At 39.7% G+C, this 20,439-nt stretch overlaps 1 protein-coding gene across 4 annotated transcripts in view; it reads right to left on the reverse strand.

The window, feature by feature from the left end:
* agap1 (ArfGAP with GTPase domain, ankyrin repeat and PH domain 1) overlaps positions 1 to 19,802 on the reverse strand; it is a 128,434-nt gene extending 108,632 nt beyond the window's left edge. For 2 of the 4 annotated variants that reach the window (XM_057856244.1, XM_057856235.1), the window contains exons 1-2: positions 19,142 to 19,802; positions 18,837 to 19,045 (exon numbers count right to left, since the gene is read on the reverse strand). In XM_057856244.1, the coding sequence (XP_057712227.1) occupies positions 18,837 to 18,999 (163 nt within the window). In that variant the 5' untranslated portion in view covers positions 19,000 to 19,045; positions 19,142 to 19,802. Of the gene's footprint in view, positions 1 to 2,316; positions 3,649 to 18,836; positions 19,046 to 19,141 lie in introns of those variants that run through there. The other 2 variants (XM_057856226.1, XM_057856218.1) reach the window with 1 other exon arrangement.
* Positions 19,803 to 20,439: the final 637 nt, after the last annotated feature.

The following is a 20,439-nucleotide window of genomic DNA, read 5'->3' on the forward strand; positions in this document are numbered from 1 at the left end:
GGCTTGAGAAGGAGCTGACCAGTCCTCTCTTGCAACATCTTGCCAAAGTTGCTCTGTTGGGAGTCATTTAGAAAGTGAATCCTCAATATTTAGGGGGACTTCCGCATTAAATCGCAAGAGCATGCCTTGTTTATTTGTACGAGTTCTTTCCTTTGAAGAAATATGCAGCATATTTCAAACACTCCTCAGGAATGCCAAACATCTGAAAACCCTTGCGTCATTCCCACACCTGAACACGTCAGACGACACGCAGCGATCAACACCCCAGTCAGCACGTGACCAAATGAGCGCACAGATTAAGCTAATCACTGCTACTTGCACGCTAACAAAGAGTTATAAAAAAGTCAGCCCTGATTGGATACTTATTCTGACACTGTAAATTATGGAAACAATAATGTTAAATCTGGGTTTGAGTTCAAACATGAGATTTGTGGGGTCACACGCACATAATATGACTGGATGGCACACATGAAAGAATCAAAATAGTAAAAACATTAAAGAATTTGTAGCTAGAGTGAACCATTAAAAAAATAATAAACTCACTCACTCTTAAAATAAAATCCCACCAGATTTGTAGAGCCTGTTTTTCCAGCTGATTGGTAATAATTGTATAGTGCTCAACCTGAATTACGTACTGTATTAATACTTTCTTGGCCATACTATTCTACTGCGTACTAAACCTTGTCAAAATGCTCATACATCATTTTCTCTAACAAATTAAAGTTTCAAAATAGAAAAAAAAAAAAAAAAAAAAACTACATAACGAAGTAAAAAAAAAAAAAAAAAAAAAGCTCAATCTAAAGGGTTTTATAGCATCAAAGTGGTTTATTATTTACTCGCAAGCTCACTTTTGTCTATTTTGATCAGGTCAAACTCACATTTACGAGTTGAATGTTCTGTGCGTTCATGTTGCTCACTGATATAACATGAAAATCGAAGTGATGCCACTTATGAGCAAAAGATGGGAATTGTGTCCCTTGAACCACAAAGTGTAAATCAACAACACATGCATGCAAAGCCGCTTCCTGTCTTTTCATGTTTTCTGCTTGCCATATGGCAGGCATAAGGCCTCTTTAGATTCCGTTTTTGCCAAGCGACTTTTCATTTTGGTCCAAGTGAGATAACCCGGAAGTACTCTACACAGAAAAGTGTCAATAAAACCTTTAACAGCCATTTAGAATGAGTTATTCCTTATTAAACTTCATGAAGGGGGGGAGGGGGTTCTGCAAATGTGACACCATCATTTTTGTTTTTTAAGCTCCATTAACAAATGCCTCAAAAATCCTCCACAACAAATTAACCCATTTCAACCTGCCGGTCACAATAGCGACCAGAAACACAATAATATTTTTTTAAATTATTTTTTTCTTTATTATTGATTACTGAAAGGGGGCAACCCGGTTTGGTAGTTTGCATGTCTGGGGAAAATTCGGGATAAAATGGGTTAATTCAGGAAAATATTGGCTAATTAAAGTACATTTAACTATTCTTCAGCTCACACTATACTTCTCATAATTATTTCACTCAAGTTTTGTGTTAATTTTTGGGGTAAACTTGGAAAACTCCTCAGGAATTATGGCATGTGCATAATTATTTGGTTTACCTATTTTAAACTGAAACTTATGAACTAATTGGAGAAGGATTTCCCGAAGAGCAAACAAAATACTTAAGGGGATATGTTGAAGATTAACTGAGATAATAGTTTTACTCGAGATTTTTCTCCCAACACAAAAAACTATATTTCCTTAAAAGCAGCCTTCTGATTTTCAAAATACTGTTTATGTTCTACTCATTGTGAAGTGGGTATACTACTCAGACAGCAATTTGACAGACGTCACACCTTCACGCTGGAGAGTCAACAATGCTGACTGCTGGATGGCGGCAGTTCGGAGAACTGTAAACAGTGCTGTATTTTCGTATGTTCAAAGGGAAGCATCTTTTCAGCTGACCTGATGACCATTTCGACAAATTAAGGAAAGGTGGTTAGGAAATCTGACTTGCCGAAGAGGCCCAAACTCGACCAAAATTCACAAATCCACGTAGCTATCTTCATCTTCTCTTCTGACCCCATCTTTTCCCTCCCTGCTATTTCAAATGACTTTCCACTTCTGTGAAGAAGATTCTTGATATCGCAACATAGTCACTTCATCAAAATGGATAGCTTCCCATAAAAGTGAGATGACTTCTGTTTGCACTTGGGATATGAACTACATGTAGCTCCAAGTAATGAAAGACAAACATCATTGACCTCAACCAAACATCACCCTTATGTTCTAAACAAACATTAAGCACACAAACACAAAGATGCCTGTTTACCGCTTGTGCTCCCGTTCACACTCTCTGTGCTGGACTGCAAAAGAGTGGTCCTGGGACAGAGAGAGTGGACCGTGCTGGGGCTTCCCACCGGTGTTGAGGTGCGGGAGAAGAATCCACTGAAGAAGCGTATCAGCCTCCTCTCACTCGAACGTCCTCCTTCTCCTCTCTGAAGATGCAGCGCCGTCCCATCCTTGTGTTCAGCCAGATTCTGCAAGTCGCTGTTATCCAACGTGCGATTCTTGCCGCCATGTGCCCTCTCCCAGCGGCTTATTTCAAATGTGGGATCCTTCTTGTTCAGGAGAGCACCGACCTCTAGCGTCTGGCTCTTCTCTATGGTGCCAAGGCGAGGGCGACCTGTGGGGCTCTGGAGCTCGGCATCAGCATGGACGACTTCCTGGCCTACGCGAGCAGAGCTGCTGCGGTGTTTGTCCTTCATTAGCGCTTGCAAACGTAGCCGCTCGCTCCCTGTCCAGTGCCGAAAGCTGAAGCTGCGGCGTAGCATGCTGGCAGGCTCGTCTTGAGGTTGCCCGTTTAAAGGCGTCGTCCCGTTTATGTGTGGCGTGTCGCCTTGGTCTAACGACTGTGGACTCTTATCCAAACTCTTTGACTTGAAGAGTCTCTTCACCTTCATCATACCGTTACTGACCACATTCCCAGCGGAGTCTGTCCTGGTAGAAATATTCTCCTCAAGTCTGCTAGAAGGTGGCGAGTCCTGTGAATTTGTAAACGTGGGGGCTTTCTTCTTGGCCATCATGAGCTTTTCTTTGCGGGCCAGTTTAAGCCTCCCCAACTCCAGCTGACCTGTGCTATACGTTCTGAAGTTCCTCATGTTGTTTTGCAAGGACAAATCATCCGATTCATCATCCACTTCCTGGACTTGTTCCAAGAGACCACTGCGCTGGACATCCAGGGAGGCTTGATGCCTGAAAACTCCGACTTTAGGCTTTTCCAATGTGCCACCTCCATCCTTCAATGTCTCCTTCTTAACCAGCGTGAGGGAAATGCGGTACACCGTTTTCCTCTGAGCTGTCCCCCTCTCCATCCCTTCAGAACTGTTCCCATCCAAAAGGAACATGGCTCAAAACCCAAATCTTTCAAAAACTCAGCACATCTTCAGGAAAGGTCTCCATTAATAACCTGTATGTGGCCTCCATGCCATCCAAGTCCACATTTCTCAACATGTTAAACTAGTTAAACAGCACCAGGATGGAAAACTGCAGGACAATGAGTGACTTTCCGTCATCCAAAAGCGCAAAAAGCTGACAGGAAATACATTCCAACCTAATCCCAGATGAACTCCGCTGGCCGCGCAAACCCTTTTCCCAAAAAGGGGGGGGGGGGGGGGGGGGGGGGGGGGGGGGACAACGCGCAGGTGTCTCCTCGCAGCTCTTCCCACCTTAGGTGCGTGTTCCGCTGTCAGTCAGCGCCGTGAGATTCCAAAACTAGCGGCTACACATCACTCAACTCCGGTCCGCGTCCCATTTTGCGCCTGTTCACAAGCAGCGCCGCCATACCAGCGACTTTCACCTCCACTCTGCTGTCATTCTTATTAAAATGAGCTTCATTTCAAGACGAGGACCATCGGGATGCCTTAACAACAGTTTCGATGCAGCCTCCATTGAACTCTCAGCTGTGCGCGCACGCACGCAGGCAGAGCGTGCACGGAGCGGTACGGATAAAACACGGGATGGAATTTCGAGCCGTGTGCCAATTTGCTCGTTTTGAACGACTTTTCCCCTGGAGGGAGAAATTTTCCACACAAGTCGGGTATGTATATGTGAGGGTAGAGTAGTTTACTGATTCATTTCAATGTATTTTCTTAAATCTGAGGCAGGCTAAATCGCTGTCTGTAAAACGCATGCATGAGATCCATGTCGGGTGTTAGTTGATGCAAAAAGGGGCGGGGCCATCTGGTTCATCCTGCAGTCAGTCAAGTTTGTCAGTGACGCCCCAGTAGGCATGGAACTCAGGCCATCTCGCTTCTGTCTCACCGCAGACATTGAATGTCTGGTGTGGAGATGCTAAGTGAACTGTGGACCGGGTAGTTCAGTTCAATTACTCTTGCGAAAAAGGATTAAATGCTGTTGAAACGGTTTAACCTTAATGCTGGTATAATATTTAATGTAATTACTATTCATATTAATTAACTAAGGGCTTCACAAACACAATTACCGTATTGGCGCGAATATAAGAGGGCCCTGATTATAAGACGACGCCCTCTTTTTCAAGACAAGTTTGAAGAAAGACTTTTTCAACACCAAATTAATTTTTATACAGAAAATAATTACAGTACATCTGAAACAAATGATTATAACTAGAGATGTCCCGATCGATGCCGATTGATCGGGTCCGATCACGTCATTTTCAAAGTATCAGAATCGGCAAAATAATATCGGCCATGCCTTTTTTTTATTTTATTTTATTTTTCAATTAAATCATTTTCTAATTGTATTTAACGTTACAACCATAATATGTTACACTCATCCAGAGTCTTTAGTTTAGGCTTAAGGGAGGGTTATCAAATTTATCCCGATAACGGCGGTAATTAATTTAAAAAAAAATGTATCACATTAAAATATTTAACGCAATTAATGCATGCGCTGCACGACCCACCCACGCATTGTCGCGCTCAATGCGCCGTTTTACCTATATAGAGATAAAAGGCAGCATAAAATGTGTAGAGTCAATTTTGGCAGCCTTTGTAGCCTTTTTATAATTGGCTAAAGCCTTACAATCCCTCTCCCTACGATAAGAAATATCATGGGAAGCTATGTGGGGAAGCGCGGTAGCAATTCATCTTTTTCTTCACACCTTATGTTATTTCCCAACGCAGAGAAGATATATCAATTGGTAGCACTACGCACAGTCATGGTTCCACTTCCCATCATGCATTTGGCCATGGCTACAGTATCATTTACTGAAAGCTTAACAAATACACTAGATGGCAATATTTAGTCACAATATACAAAGTCACAAGTCTTTCTAGATCCCTCTCACAGAAAGAATTTGAATAATGTAAATGCCATCTTGAGGATTTATTGTCATAATAAACAAATCCAGTACTTATGTACTGTATGTTGAATGTATATATTCGTCCGAGTTTTATTAATTTTTTTCTTAATGCATTGCCAAAATGTATATGATCGGGAAAAATTATCGGGAATGATTGGAATTGAATCGGGAGCAAAAAAAAAAAAAAAAAGCAATCGGATCGGGAAATATCGGGATCGGCAGATAATCAAACTAAAACGATCGGGATCGTATCGGGAGCAAAAAAACATGATCGGAACAACCCTAATTATAACAATATATTTTAGTGAAAAGCATGTTATTTTGCCCCATTCAAATCTTAATATCTGAACATTTAAATATGTAAACTAAAGTGCAATCACATTTGTAAATGAATGGCTTCTGGTTTTTGAAATGTAAATAAACCAATCTATTGTGATAGAACAACAAAATTGCAAGAACTGCATTAACCATCAAAGTGAGGTCTAACTGTAACTGTAGTCTTGAAACAAATCTGAATAAGGAAAAACATTGCAATAAAATAATGCAAAATGGTTAAACTTGAGAGTAGCTGAGATCTGTCATGAAGGAACATTACTCAAGTTCAGCATTCGTTTCAATGATATCTGGCGCCATCTAGCGTCGTGAATAGGTATAATGTCTAGACCCCGAATATAAGACGACTCCCACTTTTTCAGTCGAATTTCAATGCAAAAAACACCGTCTTATATTCGGGCCAATACGGTACATTAAAATATTGAATGATATTGCCCTAATAATTATATTTATCATATTGAACAAAGAAATAACAAACAAATAATACAGTAAGGCTGTCAAACGGTTAAAATTTTTAATCGAGTTAATCACGGCTTTAAAATTAATTAATCGCAATTCAAACCATCTATAAAATATGCCATATTTTTCTGTAAATTATTGTTGGAATGGAAAGATAAGACAAGACGGATATATACATTCAACATTCTGTACATAAGTACTGTATTTGTTTATTATAACAATAAATCAACAAGATGGCATTAACATTATTAACATTCTGTTAAAGCGATCCATGGATAGAAAGACTTGTAGTTCTTAAAAGATAAATGTTAGTACAAGTTATAGAAATTTTATGTAAAAACCCCTCTTAATGTTTTCGTTTTAATAAAATTTGTAAAATTGCCAAACAAAAAATAAACTAGTAGCTCGCCATTGTTGATATCAATAATTACACAAAGCTCATGGATGGTGCTCAAACCCATAAAATCAGTCGTTCCCAAGCGCCAGCAGAGGGCGACAAAACACAAAAAAAAAGTAACAAATCGACATGACACTGTCATTTTAATCTGTTTGCATGTGCGTTAATTTTGTCAAATATTTTAACGTGATTAATTTAAAAAATGAATTACCGCCCGTTAACGCGATAATTTTGACAGCCCTAGTATTAACACAATGGCTGCCATTGATGACGATAGACCTCAATCCATTTTGACTAGGAGGGCTAGCGGCGAATGAACAAAGCAACCCTAGTCAAAATGGATTTTACGTCTATTTCCGTCAATGTGAGTTTTTAACAAAACTGATTTTTAGTGCTGCAACGATTAATCGATTAACTCGAGTATTCGATTAGAAAAAAAATATTCGACTTAAATATTGTTGCTTCGAGTATTCGTTTAATTAAAGTGGCGTTGTAATGGTTTATTTTGAAAGTGTTTACATTTAATTTTATTGTTTAGGGTGGATACACTGCCCTCTGGTCTGCCTTATTTTACATGGCTGAACTGCTCCCTGTTAAGATCAACGTAAGCTATGTTTTTGTTTGGGCTAATACTTTTTAATGCATTCATAATTTATTTTATAGGTATATTTAGCCGTTTTTTGTGGGAATATAACTAGGTATATTTAGCCGTTTTTTGTGGGAATATGAGTCTGAACCATTTGTTAACAGCATTGTAAAAAAGCGTTACCATTTTATAGCATTTAAGCTAGCGGACTTTTGCTATGTAAGTTAGCCAATTGTTTTTTTGTTGTACATAGATCCTCATTTATTTTTATACCGTTTGAGGCTCAGCTCGGTTGTTTTAAATGTTCATGTTCCTTATCCGTTTACTCGATTATTCGAACTAACTACTTCATCGATTAATCGACTACAAAAATAATCGATAGCTGCAGCCCTACTGATTTTATTCTATTTTTACTAACTACAACAACACATTCTGTGAATACGATACAGTACATATACCTGGGCTGGCAGTGAATGAGTTACAAATTTAAAAAAAAAAAAAAAAAGATGATTCAAGATGATATCCTCTGATCTAAACCTCGCTTTTCCTTTTTTTCTTCTGCTTTGTGCTGAGTTTGTATTTTTTTATTTATTATTTTTTATCTTTTTTGGGCACTTTTCACAGTGTTATTAATTTTCAATTTTAGTTGTCGGCGATAAACCATTTGCACCATTGCAGCCCATTTTAGCCCTGATTTTTCATTTACCAAATATCAATGCTATTGGAGTTTGGCCTCTTGTACAATTTGCCTCAACATAAAGCTGTCTCACAGTTTATTAGCTCTTTGGCTGCCACTGACTTCAACAGACGTCCAATCCATTTCAAATGGGAGTGCTGACAGCGATCAAATGAGCCAGCCCTCCCAATGGAAATGTGTTGGGTGTCTATTGCCATCAATGTTTGTTGTTAATATGGATTTTAGGGGTGTGACAAAATATCGAAATGGTGATATATCGTGATACTTTGTATCACAAAAGGTTATCGATATGCTCCTGCCAATAATCGAGATATCGTTTTAAAAAGGTGTCAGTGTCACCAAAAAAAAAAATAATCAAAGGGACCCAACAAGTTGCTACAAAAATCTTCCACCATAATAATGTCTCAGTTAACTCTAAGGCTGCATTGACGGTGCACGATGCCGAATCCATTTAGATCGGTAACGTTCGTTCATTCGAAACCAGAGCATTCACAGTCATTCTGTCCGATTTTCAGGGCATTTACAGGTCATTTCCTGTTGAGTTTGAGTCACTGCCTATTCATTTGGGTGATTCCCAGGTCACTTCCTGTTTTGTAACTCAAAATAAACAGGAAGTGACCCATAAAATACCCCAAAATCAACAGGAAATAACTGAAAATCAACAGGTAAACGACTTTAAATAGCCCAAAATTACCTCATTGCCTGGAATTGCCTGCCACTGACGGCCATAGACGTTCAACCCGTTTGAAGTGGGAGGGAAGAACGAATGTTCATTCGCTGCCACCCTCCCAGTTCAAATGGATTGGACGTCTACTAGTGGTAAACGCATTCCAATTCACAGCAGAAGCTTGTTTTCCTGTTTATTAGTTGTTTGTAGAATATTCTAGAATGATTTCCTGACCAATGTATCGCTAATCGTTGTTTCGCCATATCGTCAGATCATCGTTATCGTGAGCTTTGTATCGCAAATCGTACCGTATCGTGAGGTACCAAGAGGTTCCCACTCCTAATAGATTTTCTTTTTTTACCAACTACCACAACACATACTCTGTGAATAGTATAAATATACTTGTGCTGGCATTAGATAAGTTAATACTTCAGTTTTGTTACTATTTTTAAACTCATAATGCACCCTCTTAAAAAACACTTTAACTTAAAAGTCAAACATTTTAGCAAACAAGAACATTACAGTTGCGTTAATTCAACATTTGCAGATTTTTGACAATTACAATTACCCGTAAACATTTGAACACCTGTGTCTCAAGAGGTCAGAGTTTGAGAAGGGGACTACACTTCATCACGGTGAACTCCACATCGCCTGGTGATGTCTTTAATTTGCAAGGTCACTTTCAAGGTTTAGCCCCTAATATGATAAGCCAACATGAAGTGCAGCGTTCACTCACTCAACCATTTGATGTTGACAGTGTAATGCTATGATGGCACACGCACACCTGAAAGTCAGCAGCGGCGGGAGGTACATCGTCTCCCTCCCCCATACTGCCACACCCCCTGGAGACAGTGAAAAATGGGTCAGTCTGTTAGCAATGGGAAGAGGGGGAGGGCAGGTTGAGGAAAGTCCTAAACTACCAGGAAGAAGCTCACCAACATGAGCACCGCATCAAAACACAACCAGAAAAGCCTTCAGATTTTCACAACAGAAAAAGGCAAATTGGGGAGAAGAAGCAGAAAAAAACTGCCTGACGCCTACACAGTTTAGATGCAGGGTAATCACCATAGTAACCAGCCAGCTCTTTGGGTGTAAACTGCGAGGTTCCAAATTGATTTCTCTGAAACGCATCTGTCGCCCCTCATGAGTATATTTAGCTTGATGGAAGCTGTATGAGATGTTTGCTGTGAAATTGTAGTTGACATTGCATAGTTGATCTGTGGCTTCATTAACTTATTGGCTGCCATTGACGGTGATGGATAGCTAATCCACTGGTCCGAATTGGTAAAGCGACACAGTTGAAGCCATTTTTCAAGCTGCAGCAGCATCAAACCAACAAATACATTAATAATGTGTGTGACCCACATCAAATGGCCTACATCTTCCTTCACCTCACTAGCAGAACCCCCCCCCCCCCCGCAGAGTTTCCACCTTTAGCGGACTTACTAATCTTTTCTCGACTTGTTTGGTTACATATTCAAACAGAGATGAAGCTCAACCATTTTCATGATCAACAATACCTCCGTTTGGAAAAATTCACAGTCCACTAGTGTGCTTACATTAGAACATCTGACCAAATCACTAATGTTGCTGTCCAAAATTATTTCTGAAAACAATACAAAGTTATAACTGTCATAATTTTAGAGTAGTTTATTTAGCTTCACTTTGTAGGGAAAAAGCTACAGCTAAATGATATAGTGCCACTAATTTTGTATGAGGAAGTACAAAACGATGCTGAGAAATTCCAGCATTCTCAAGTAGCAAATGCAACTAACTGCTGCCACCTGCTGAGCATCATCTAACTGTGCATTTAAATTGAGGAAATACAGCCCCAAACCCTGTTACTCACATGAAGAATAGTCCGAGTCATCAAAAAGTGTGCATTATTCCAAAAGAACCTCAACAACAGATGCCTGGAAAGCTAAGGTAGCACATACAAAGACAGGAGTGCAGACTAGAGGCGCAGAGCAACTGTAACCACAAGATGTCGTTGCTAGACAAGGGAGTTCTTCCAAAAAAGATGAATGGTTGAAACAAGTGACGAGGGCAGAAGGACTAGACTAAAAACAAGCATGAGTGGAGTGTGGGCCATTGAATACAATGAATAAAATCGCACATTGTCACAAGATTCAATGAAAATGATTTATAATACCAAATTTCAAATATTTGGCAACCCCATAGAAGAAATTTGTAGGTTCTGAATTTAAGGACACTTTAGTTGGCACTTTGGAAAGAGCTTGGCGTGCATGCTCTATTTCATCTGCATGTATATTCAGTCTTGCTGTAATTTGCATCTTTCAAAGAAAATGTAATCTTCCCACACTTTTCTGTGCCCCATAATTCATTGCCGGTGGAGGCGTGGCTCCAGGGATCAGATTTCCCTGTGATTATGTTTAGAATCACTCCCTATCTACAAAATAGTGAGCTCTTTATAGTGAGTTGGGCTTTTTTTTTTTTCTTTTTTTTTTTTTCGTTTTGTTGGAATACGAAATGAAGATAGGTTAGCCCTATAAACAGTGGCATGAAAATTTTCAGGCATACCCAAATATATACAAACAACAACATTTAGATGATAATGACTAACTTCAAGGCTACATGAATAATCATTTGAATCACATTGCATCGCGTCTCCCAAATCACCTTGGTGTCCGGTTTCGCAGGTTGCCCGTTTGCCATCCTCACAGGAAGATGCAAGAGCATTGTTACTCGGAAGACAGGAAGTCTATTTTTGTACCTGCATGTGATCCGTGTGGATTTGCCTCCGCTATTGTTTGGGTCAGTGTCCGGCGCTTCAATTCAAAGGGGAGTGTTTGGAGAACAGGGAAGCAAGTGACCTTGTGCAGCTGCAGCTGCCGACGTCACAGCATCACGACAGTGACACGTGCAACGTCGCATTCACCAGGCAGCCAAAACTCATCTCATCTGGTGACCTCTGAGTGCCCTCCCACTCCTGAGTACCACTTCTTGCCGAGACTCATAATCCACTGTCTTTCATGTTCAAATTAATAACTATGCATCATTTAAACCGAATGCGCGAAAACGCAACAGCTGTGTGAACATGTACTTTATGGCAATGTTCCATTTTAGTAACTTCCGTCTGTGGTGACAGATATGAAAGAAATTTGAGATACTGATCAGTCATGTGTTTGTGTTTTGACTTGTTGGGTGACATTCACACTGTCTATTGTAATATGCTGACTGAGGACAGACGGTTGTAGGACATTCCAGATTTGGAGGACATTTTGAGTCCCAGCCATCAAATTTTTAAATAATCAACATATGAAATATTTAGGGCTGTCAAACAATACAATTTTTAATCAAGTTAATTACAGCTTAAAAATTAATTAATCGTAATTAATCGCAATTCAAATCATCTATAAAATATGCCATATTTTTCTGTAAATTATTGTTGGAATGGCAAGATTAGACACAAGACGGATATATACATTCAACATACGGTACATAAGTACTGTATTTGTTTATTATAACAATAAATCAACAAGATAGTATTAACATTATTAACATTCTGTTAAAGCGATCCATGGATAGAAAGACTTGTAGTTCTTAAAAGATAAATGTTAGTACAAGTTATAGAAATTTTATTTTAAAACTAGAGATGTCCCGATTGATCGGGACCACGTCGTTTTCAAAGTATCGGTATCGGCAAAAAATATCGGCCATGCCTTTTTTAAATATATATATATATATTTTAATTAAATCGTTTTCTAATTGTATTTAATGTCACAGGCATAATATGTTACACTCATCCAGAGTCTTTAGTTTAGGCTTAAGGTAGTGTTCTCAAATTTATCCCGATAACGGCGACAATCAATCTTTTAAAAAATGTGTCACGTTAAAATATTTAACGCAATTAATGCATGCGCTGCATGACCTTCTCACTCATTGTCGCGCTCAATTTGTAATAACGACGTTGTACCTATAAAGAGAGATAAAAGGCAGCGCAAAATGAGTAGAGTGAACTTTGGCAGCCTTTGGAGCCATTCATTAATTGGCTAAAACCTTGCAATCCCTCTCCCTATGATTAGAAATATCATGGGAAGCAATGTGGGGAAGCAAGGTGGCAATTGATCATTGTCTTAACACCTTATGTTATTACCCAACGCAGAGAAGATATAGCAATTGGTAGCACGTTGCACAGTCATGGTTCCACTTCCCATCATGCATTTGGGATGGCCACAGTATCATTTACTGAAAGCTCAACAAATACACTAGATGGCAATATTTAGACACAATATACAAAGTCACAAGTCTTTCCATCTGTGGATCCCTCTCACAGAAAGAATGTTAATAATGTAAATGCCATCTTGAGGATTTATTGTCATAATAAACAAATACAGTACTTATGTACTGTATGTTGAATGTATATATTCGTCAAAGTTTTATTCATTTTTTTCTTAATGCATTGCCAAAATGTATATGATCGGGAAAAATTATCAGGAATGATTGGAATTGAATCGGGAGCAAAAAAAAAAAAAAAAAAAAAAAAAAAAAAAAGCAATCGGATCGGGAAATATCGAGATCGGCAGATACTCAAACTAAAACGATCGGGATCGGATCGGGAGCAAAAAAACATGATCGGAACAACCCTAATTAAAACCCCTCTTAATGTTTTCGTTTTAATAAAATTTGTAAAATTTTCCAATCAAAAAATAAACTAGTAGCTCGCCATTGTTGATGTCAATAATTACACAATTCTAATGGTGCTGAACCCATAAAATCAGTCGCACCCAAGTGCCAGCAGAGGGCGACAAAACTCCCAAAAACACAAGTAACAAGTGCATATGACCCTGTGCTGCCATTTTAATCTGTTTGAGCGGGGCATGTGCGTTAATTGCGTCAAATATTTTAACGTGATTAATTAAAAAAAATTAATTACCGCCTGTTAACGCGATAATTTTGACAGCCCTAGAAATATTAAAACATGCAGTTTCTGAGTAAATTGACTTGTCCTAAGACAAAAATGTAGAATAAATAAATAAATAAAAAGCAAAAATAAAAAAAGAAAATAATTCTTAAATATTTAAACAAACAAAATAAAAAAATTGTCCGGAGTACCCATTAAGAAGCGATTTTTCTTTTTCAATGACCAAATTAAATCTCAAATAACATGTTTAAATTGAAATTTATGCCTAATCTTGCGGATATTATTAGTTTAAGGCAACACTTGGTAACTTTTCAGTTTTGGCTGGTTTTTAGCCACGCCGGTGGACAAAAGCGGTAGTGTTTTGCCTCAAGGAAGACTTGAGGACCAGCACATGAGCGCATAGTGTCGTAAGATCCTCATCTACCGGTCAACTGCAGATGGATTAAATGACATTTCTGTTTCCAGCGGCTGTGTGATGGATGCATAGTAATGAGGGAATGAATCCAGTTGTTGTTAAACAATAACATATGATATTAGCAACCATGTGGCTTCGTGTGGGTAACACCCTCCCCACCTGAACGAGTTCGGTTGGGTGTCACACAGCGAGTGAAAGCCAGGCCAATGTTTGTTCTTGAGTGTCCCTTTATCCTTTTTTCCTCCTCAGACAAAATGTTTTATCTTTTTTTGCTCTGCCATCTCAGCAGATTTCGCGCAAAAACGTTCGCATCGACTTCAGTCATTATAATGAATGGGGAAAGTGACGTATGGCGTAAAGCAGTCAGTCATTTGTAGTTTTTTTGTGTTTCAGGGTTTCTGTTACCCTCCTCAAAGTTAATTAGTGCTGGTGAAAGTGATACACAAGATATAAAACAGGTGCCATTCAACTAGTTGTCAGTCGACATATCACACGTTATGAAAATATTTGATAAAAGTTGAAAAGTTACATTGTGTTGCTTTATTTGCCATTTTTTGTAACTGATTGAAAATGTTTTTTTTTCACTCTACCTCATAGTTTGGTTAACAAGACTTTTTTTTTTTTTTTTTAAATGTCATAAGTAAGTTTGTCTCTTGATCAGCAGCAAGAGCAAGCTAAACTGATAGTTTTTTTTTTTTAAGAGTAGAAGCTAAAATTAGTACAGATTTGCAACCAAATCCTGCAAATATCGAACAAATCAGGTGTGGGCAAACTATTCCACAAAGGGCCGCAATCGGTGCATGTTTTCATTTCAACTGATCAAGAGGACACCTTTTCATCAACATGGTTTATTTCAAGTTTAATCAGTTGATAGCAGTCTGGTGCAACTTGTTTCGGTAGAAACCTTATTGTTGAAGCTCTCTGTGCTAGATTGGTTGGGACAAAAATTACATACACCCACAGAGAACCTTGAGAACCAGTTGGGACACCCTTGGAATTAATCATGTAATAAAATTTTAAAGCTGATAGTTTAGTGCCTAGTTCTCATGAAGTATGTTGAATTTGTTCAAATGATTTTTATTTGAAATAATAATCACCAGACCTAAACCTATACAGCTGGAGTGGGCGCAGTTTGAGCAAAAAGTGCCCATCAAGCTCATCCAATTCATAAGAGGGGCTTCAGGAAGCGTGGTTTGAAATTTATTTCAATTAACCCGACAAATTAACAGCTAGAATGCCAAAAGTCTACAAAGTTGTAATTGCTGCAAATGAAGCATTCTTTTCCAAAAACAAGGTTTGAAGGAGAAAATATTTTTTTCAAATGAAAATCATTATTTCCAACCTTGTTATCCTGAAAACATGATCCAACACTGATCAGACGGACACCTGATCGACACCAATATGTCGCAGCGCGGAGTCACCTTACTGTTTGACCAACCAGAGAGGAGAGTAAGTATAACCACTCTGACTGGAAATACCAATCACACTTCCATACTCGTGTCTCCTAGCGTGTAGGATCTGTGTACATTCTGCGTTTAGGCTTTCCGTTGTCAGTATTAATAATCGTCAATGACATCATCGGTCATTGTCACGCAAAACAAGAGACGAGATAGAAAAGACGACGTCAGTCAAGCTTTGGCCCGATCTGGTCTGAGCTCATGTTTGGAAACGGAGGGGGCATTCGTGATCCCACTGAACACACGGCTTAAAAGAAGACAAAGACTGAAGACACAGCGGGGTGTCTGGAAAGACAGATTAGACAGAGTGGAACATCAACAGCAGTCGCAATCTTCGATGTCCGGTTGTATATTGCTAAAACCACACACTAACACGAACTTCACTGACAGAAAACATGTCAACATTCATAATCTCCCTCTTACTTCTCAGATACTAACATCTCATTAATCTTTACTTGCCAACGGGCGTCTGGCAGACGGATTAATGAAAAGGAAAAGTGGTGTTTGTCGCTAATCCCAGCTCCATTTGACTCACCGTCATCTGGCAACAGGAGTGAGTGACCTTTGACCCTGGTTTGACCCACAGGTTTAGCTCGTGTTCTTTAATCGAGACAGGTCTCCATCCAAGACCACATTTTGAAGACCTTGGTCTGATTTTCTATCTTCTAAAGTCTTGTTTTGGTTTTGAGCACTCAGTTTAGCTTCAGAGAGCTGATCCAGTCAAACTGCCTAAAGCAGACAACTTCTTACATGTTTGACAGTTGCCTCTGCCTTAATGCTGTGTTACCTTGACAACTGACGAGGTTCTTATGAAAGAAATTTTACAAGCACCCAGGGCATGTCAGAAACATGAAACAAAGTTGACTTTTCCGTTCCTCTTCTAATGCAATTATTACAGTACTGCCACTACACCAATATGATGACTGAAACTTAATGAGCACTAGAATCTTTCCGTCATGATTATTCTGCCAAGCACTCACTGGGCTTTATGCATGAAGAAAAGGGCCTGCAGGGCACCAGATGATGATGCACACAAAGTACACAAGCACTTAACTGAGGGGAATTGAATGTCTACGCTTGGCCCTAATCTGCATGGGGGTGGGGTTGAGGCAAGCATTACGGACAAAACGTGCAGAGATTTCACCAACTACGTTATGTAAGTGATGTAGAACACATACAAATGAACAGGCATCCATCCCTACAAATGTTAAATGATACATTTCTCACTTACGTTCTATAACTGTCTGACAAACATGACTGAAACCTAATAACCAGGGGTGCACATATTTTTTTTGCCCAGGTTCTCAGAGGAGGACCTGGAGATGTGACTTGGTCCTCATTGAGCTTGAGAGCTGACATGCCTGATGCGATGAAATTATGACAAGCTTTACTTAGAGCCAATTACCTTGAATTAATTATATTAACAATTAATGCTTGATTTCAACAAAAGCACAACAAAATTGCCATTACTTTGAAGTGAAATGTAAAGAAATAAACATTAAAGCACTAATTCAAAATAACGGGCATTATGCGGCTCCCACATTAACTCCAAGCCCTTGTAAAAGTGGGATGTCCTCCTCATAAGAGCTCATTGAACGTGCATGTTTAGCTTTGTGAAATGCGAGCAAAAACTCGTTTGTCAGTGCATGGCGCTGTTCATCATTAACTTTATTCCGCCACTTGTCCATAGGGCGAGTGGGATCCTGTCTGATATCGATAGTTTACTTAATTGCCACGTGCTCTCTCTTTTTTTCGTGCTTTTCAAAGTTTGGATGGCTGAAATTATTTGACCCTACATAAAATGCGCTGCTCTTATCAGCGACATTGGGATTCTCACGGCAAATTTTGTACCACATTTCCATGCGAGCATCATTTGCTTCCCAGCCATGGTACCTCCTGCAGCCACTTTTCAGCAAAAGTCCTTTTTTTTGGTAGCTCCGGTGACTACTCTGTCGTCTGTCTGTCTTTTGACGGGGGTGGGGGAACACGGAAATAATTAATCAGTGGGGCCTGCCTCTTTGACATTTTGAGAAGTGATTTTCTCGTGTCCGCCGCAAAAACAGTGGTCAGCCATTGGTACGCAAAAGCGTATGGAAGCCGTTGAGGGCCAGCGCGTTTGTCTACGTCTAGTACACATGCGGGCATGCGGACCACTTATGTGCACCCCTGCTAATAACGCTCTTACTGCTGCTGTTCAGCATTTCCAAACACCTTTGCAGGGGGAGTTATTCACTAGTATTTATGTTTATGTTACTCTGTTATTCACTCAAAAAACAAGAAAATAAATGAAACAGCTCCTAATGTCCTCTGATGGACAAGAAGGACGTAACTCATTGCAAAACTGTATGTTGCTACAAATAACTGCAGCCGTATTTTTCAGCCAAAGTGAGTCCACTAAGGGATGACAGAATGACATTTTCTAGCTCACCATAAAATACTGCAGGCAAAGCTTGAAGTGAGACATTTAAGTCAAAACAACATAAGAATTTAAATGGTTATAAATGACCCTAGTATGGCAAGTCAGGGGCTAGCAGTACCCATTCAAACATCTCTGTTAATGCGAAGCTGCTGTTATTGAAACACAAGAAGGTAAAATTTACATGAAAAAAACAGAGCACAAAGTCAGAACCTGGCATAAAAAACACAAGATAATAACTTGGGTTCATACGAAAAGCCAACTGCACATCTACTGCATCTGTGATAGACAGTAGACATCTTGTGTGTTGTGTGAGTGCCTTCACTTTTCATTCGGTTTCCAATAGGGATGTCCACAATCCGATCACATGATCGGATATCAGGCCGATCACGCTATTTTTCAGAGGATCAGAATCGGGTGAAAACTGAAAACGATCAGATTTTTAATTCTAAAATATATTTTTTTAGGGGCTATGAAGTAATAAGATAATCCAGAAATACAATGCCATTGCCAAAAGAAACAAAAATATATACATTTTATACTCCGGAACACTGGCAGAAGAGGAAGTACTGTAGACAGTACAGTACTGTCATATGTTTGGAACTACTGTTCAAAGACAACATATCGGATTGGGACTTGGTATCGGCAGATTCTCAAAATCAGGTGACTTCGAGTGGGGAGCAAAAATTTGCGATCGGGACATCCAGAGTTTTCCAACTACACATTGCGAACATCGCTTACGCATTCACCCTGCCCTATAACATCCCTATCTGACCTATCTTCCCTGATCCAATCTTTTTGGTTACTACTTGTGTCCTGTCCCCTGGGCAAGCGTTGTCATAAAGTGCTAGCAACACTACTTACAACTAGGTAGCATATGTATTGAATCAATTTTTGTATCACTATTTCCTCTGTCCGTTCCTTCCATCTGTCCAGCTGCATTTTCTGAATAAATAGCATAATATAAACAACCACGATAATGTGCCACTGACATTAAAACTTCCAGCCTTTAACCACGAGATGGTCAAATCCTTTTATTACATTTCAACATGAAGTACTTTACTTCTAAACAGGGAAGGTTAGGGTTATTGTTTATGTTTGATAGCGCTCGATCCTAACATGGCCACCACATCCACAATGCAGCTTTCCAAAGTGTCCCTTAGCCATAGAGACTGTTAAAGCAGTTTCTGTCCTACCTTCAATGGCAATGACATGCTCCCGGATCTGGTTCTGAAGCATTGGCTCGTCCACTCGCTCCAGCAGCTCATAGATGGAGTAGATGTTGGGATGGACGGACTCGAACCTCTGGATCTCAGACCGAATGGCGGCCGAATTGGCGAGGTGCTGCTGGTAATTCATCGCCGCAGGATCTTGATTGCAGGGGGCTGGGATATTTGCTGAAGAACTGAAAACACGAGATGTTCACCACCACACAGATTCACACGGCATGTGCATGCAAGTCATCATGACCGGGACTGTCCTCACAGCATCTGAGCAGTACCTTAGCTACTGGCCGCTGCGGACACTTGGTCCCCGGCGTCTCCCGGCTCCTGTCTCGGGGGCGCTGACAGATGTGCAGCAGCCCGAGGAGGACTTCTCCATGTCTCGACAGCCAGGGCAAGGAAGGAGGAGGACAGCGACGCGGATTTATGGGCTTCAAAACACGCTTCCAGAGCCAAGTCCGATCATCAGGAATACAGTAGCACGGAATACAGTAGAGTACAACGGCCTTGTTGCTAGCAAGCTACGGTAGCTGCTAGCAGGACCCCGGCTAAAACGAGCTAGTTAGCGGTAGCTTCCCAGTTTGGGGGGGATTTGCCATCAAAGTCGCTTTCGAGGGCAGCAAACACGACTCTTGCTAATATTTTACCAACACAACAACACACCGAAGTGAGAACAGCTGGCTGCTGGTAGAGCCCACCCGAGCGCTTCGTTCGTGTCGGCTCCCTTCCAACCCTTGTTTTGTTTTGATTCCGTCGTCCAACACTCAACCCTTGGGACTCAGTTGCAAAAAGCACCTCCGTTTTTCTTTAGAAAAGAGAAATTCTCCACGTTTATTGGGTTCCGTCCGGTTGTTTCCCAGTCCCGTGCACCGCGGTCCATCCTAGGTAGACTGGATCCACTGCACAACCGAGAGTGAAAAAGCGTTATTCCATGCAATGTGTTTCCTTCAAGTGTAGCGCATTTCAAAATAAACCTTTGAGCGTGTGTACATTTTCTAAATAAAACAACGTTTCAAAAAGAATGAATATCACATAATCAAGTTAAACATTTAAACAATTAAAAAATGAAAATAATTACAAAAAATGTTTTTTCGCGCGTTCCTTCATTCCTATTGGCGTCAAACTCAAGGCCCGGGGGCCAGAGCCAGGCCGCCTTAACATTTAGTGTGGCCCGCGAAATTCAGTCATGTGTATTGGCTTCATGTTTCTTGCTAAAATCAAGTTAAATAAAATTTATGTTGTCCTCTATGACAGATGATGGTAAGAAATCAGATAATTATCGTTTCTTCCTCTGAATTAAAAAAAAAAAAAAAAATCATTCATTAAGTCATCTTCCGTGCTGCTTACCCTCACAAGGGTTACAGGGGTGCTGGAGTTCATCCCAGCTAACCATGGGCTTAAAATGTAAGTAAAGAGGAGAAAATATTTACTGTTTTTCCCTTTTTTGGTATTCTTTCTTCTTTCTTGTTTTTCTTATTGAAAAGTTAAATATGTAGATGAATATAAAAACCAAAATGTATTTAATTATTTCAATTCCAAATTTAAAAAAAAGAAAAAAAAAAAAAAAAAAAAAAAA

The sequence above is a fragment of the Corythoichthys intestinalis genome, chromosome 2, assembly GCF_030265065.1.
Source record: "Corythoichthys intestinalis isolate RoL2023-P3 chromosome 2, ASM3026506v1, whole genome shotgun sequence".
NCBI lineage: Eukaryota > Metazoa > Chordata > Actinopteri > Syngnathiformes > Syngnathidae > Corythoichthys > Corythoichthys intestinalis.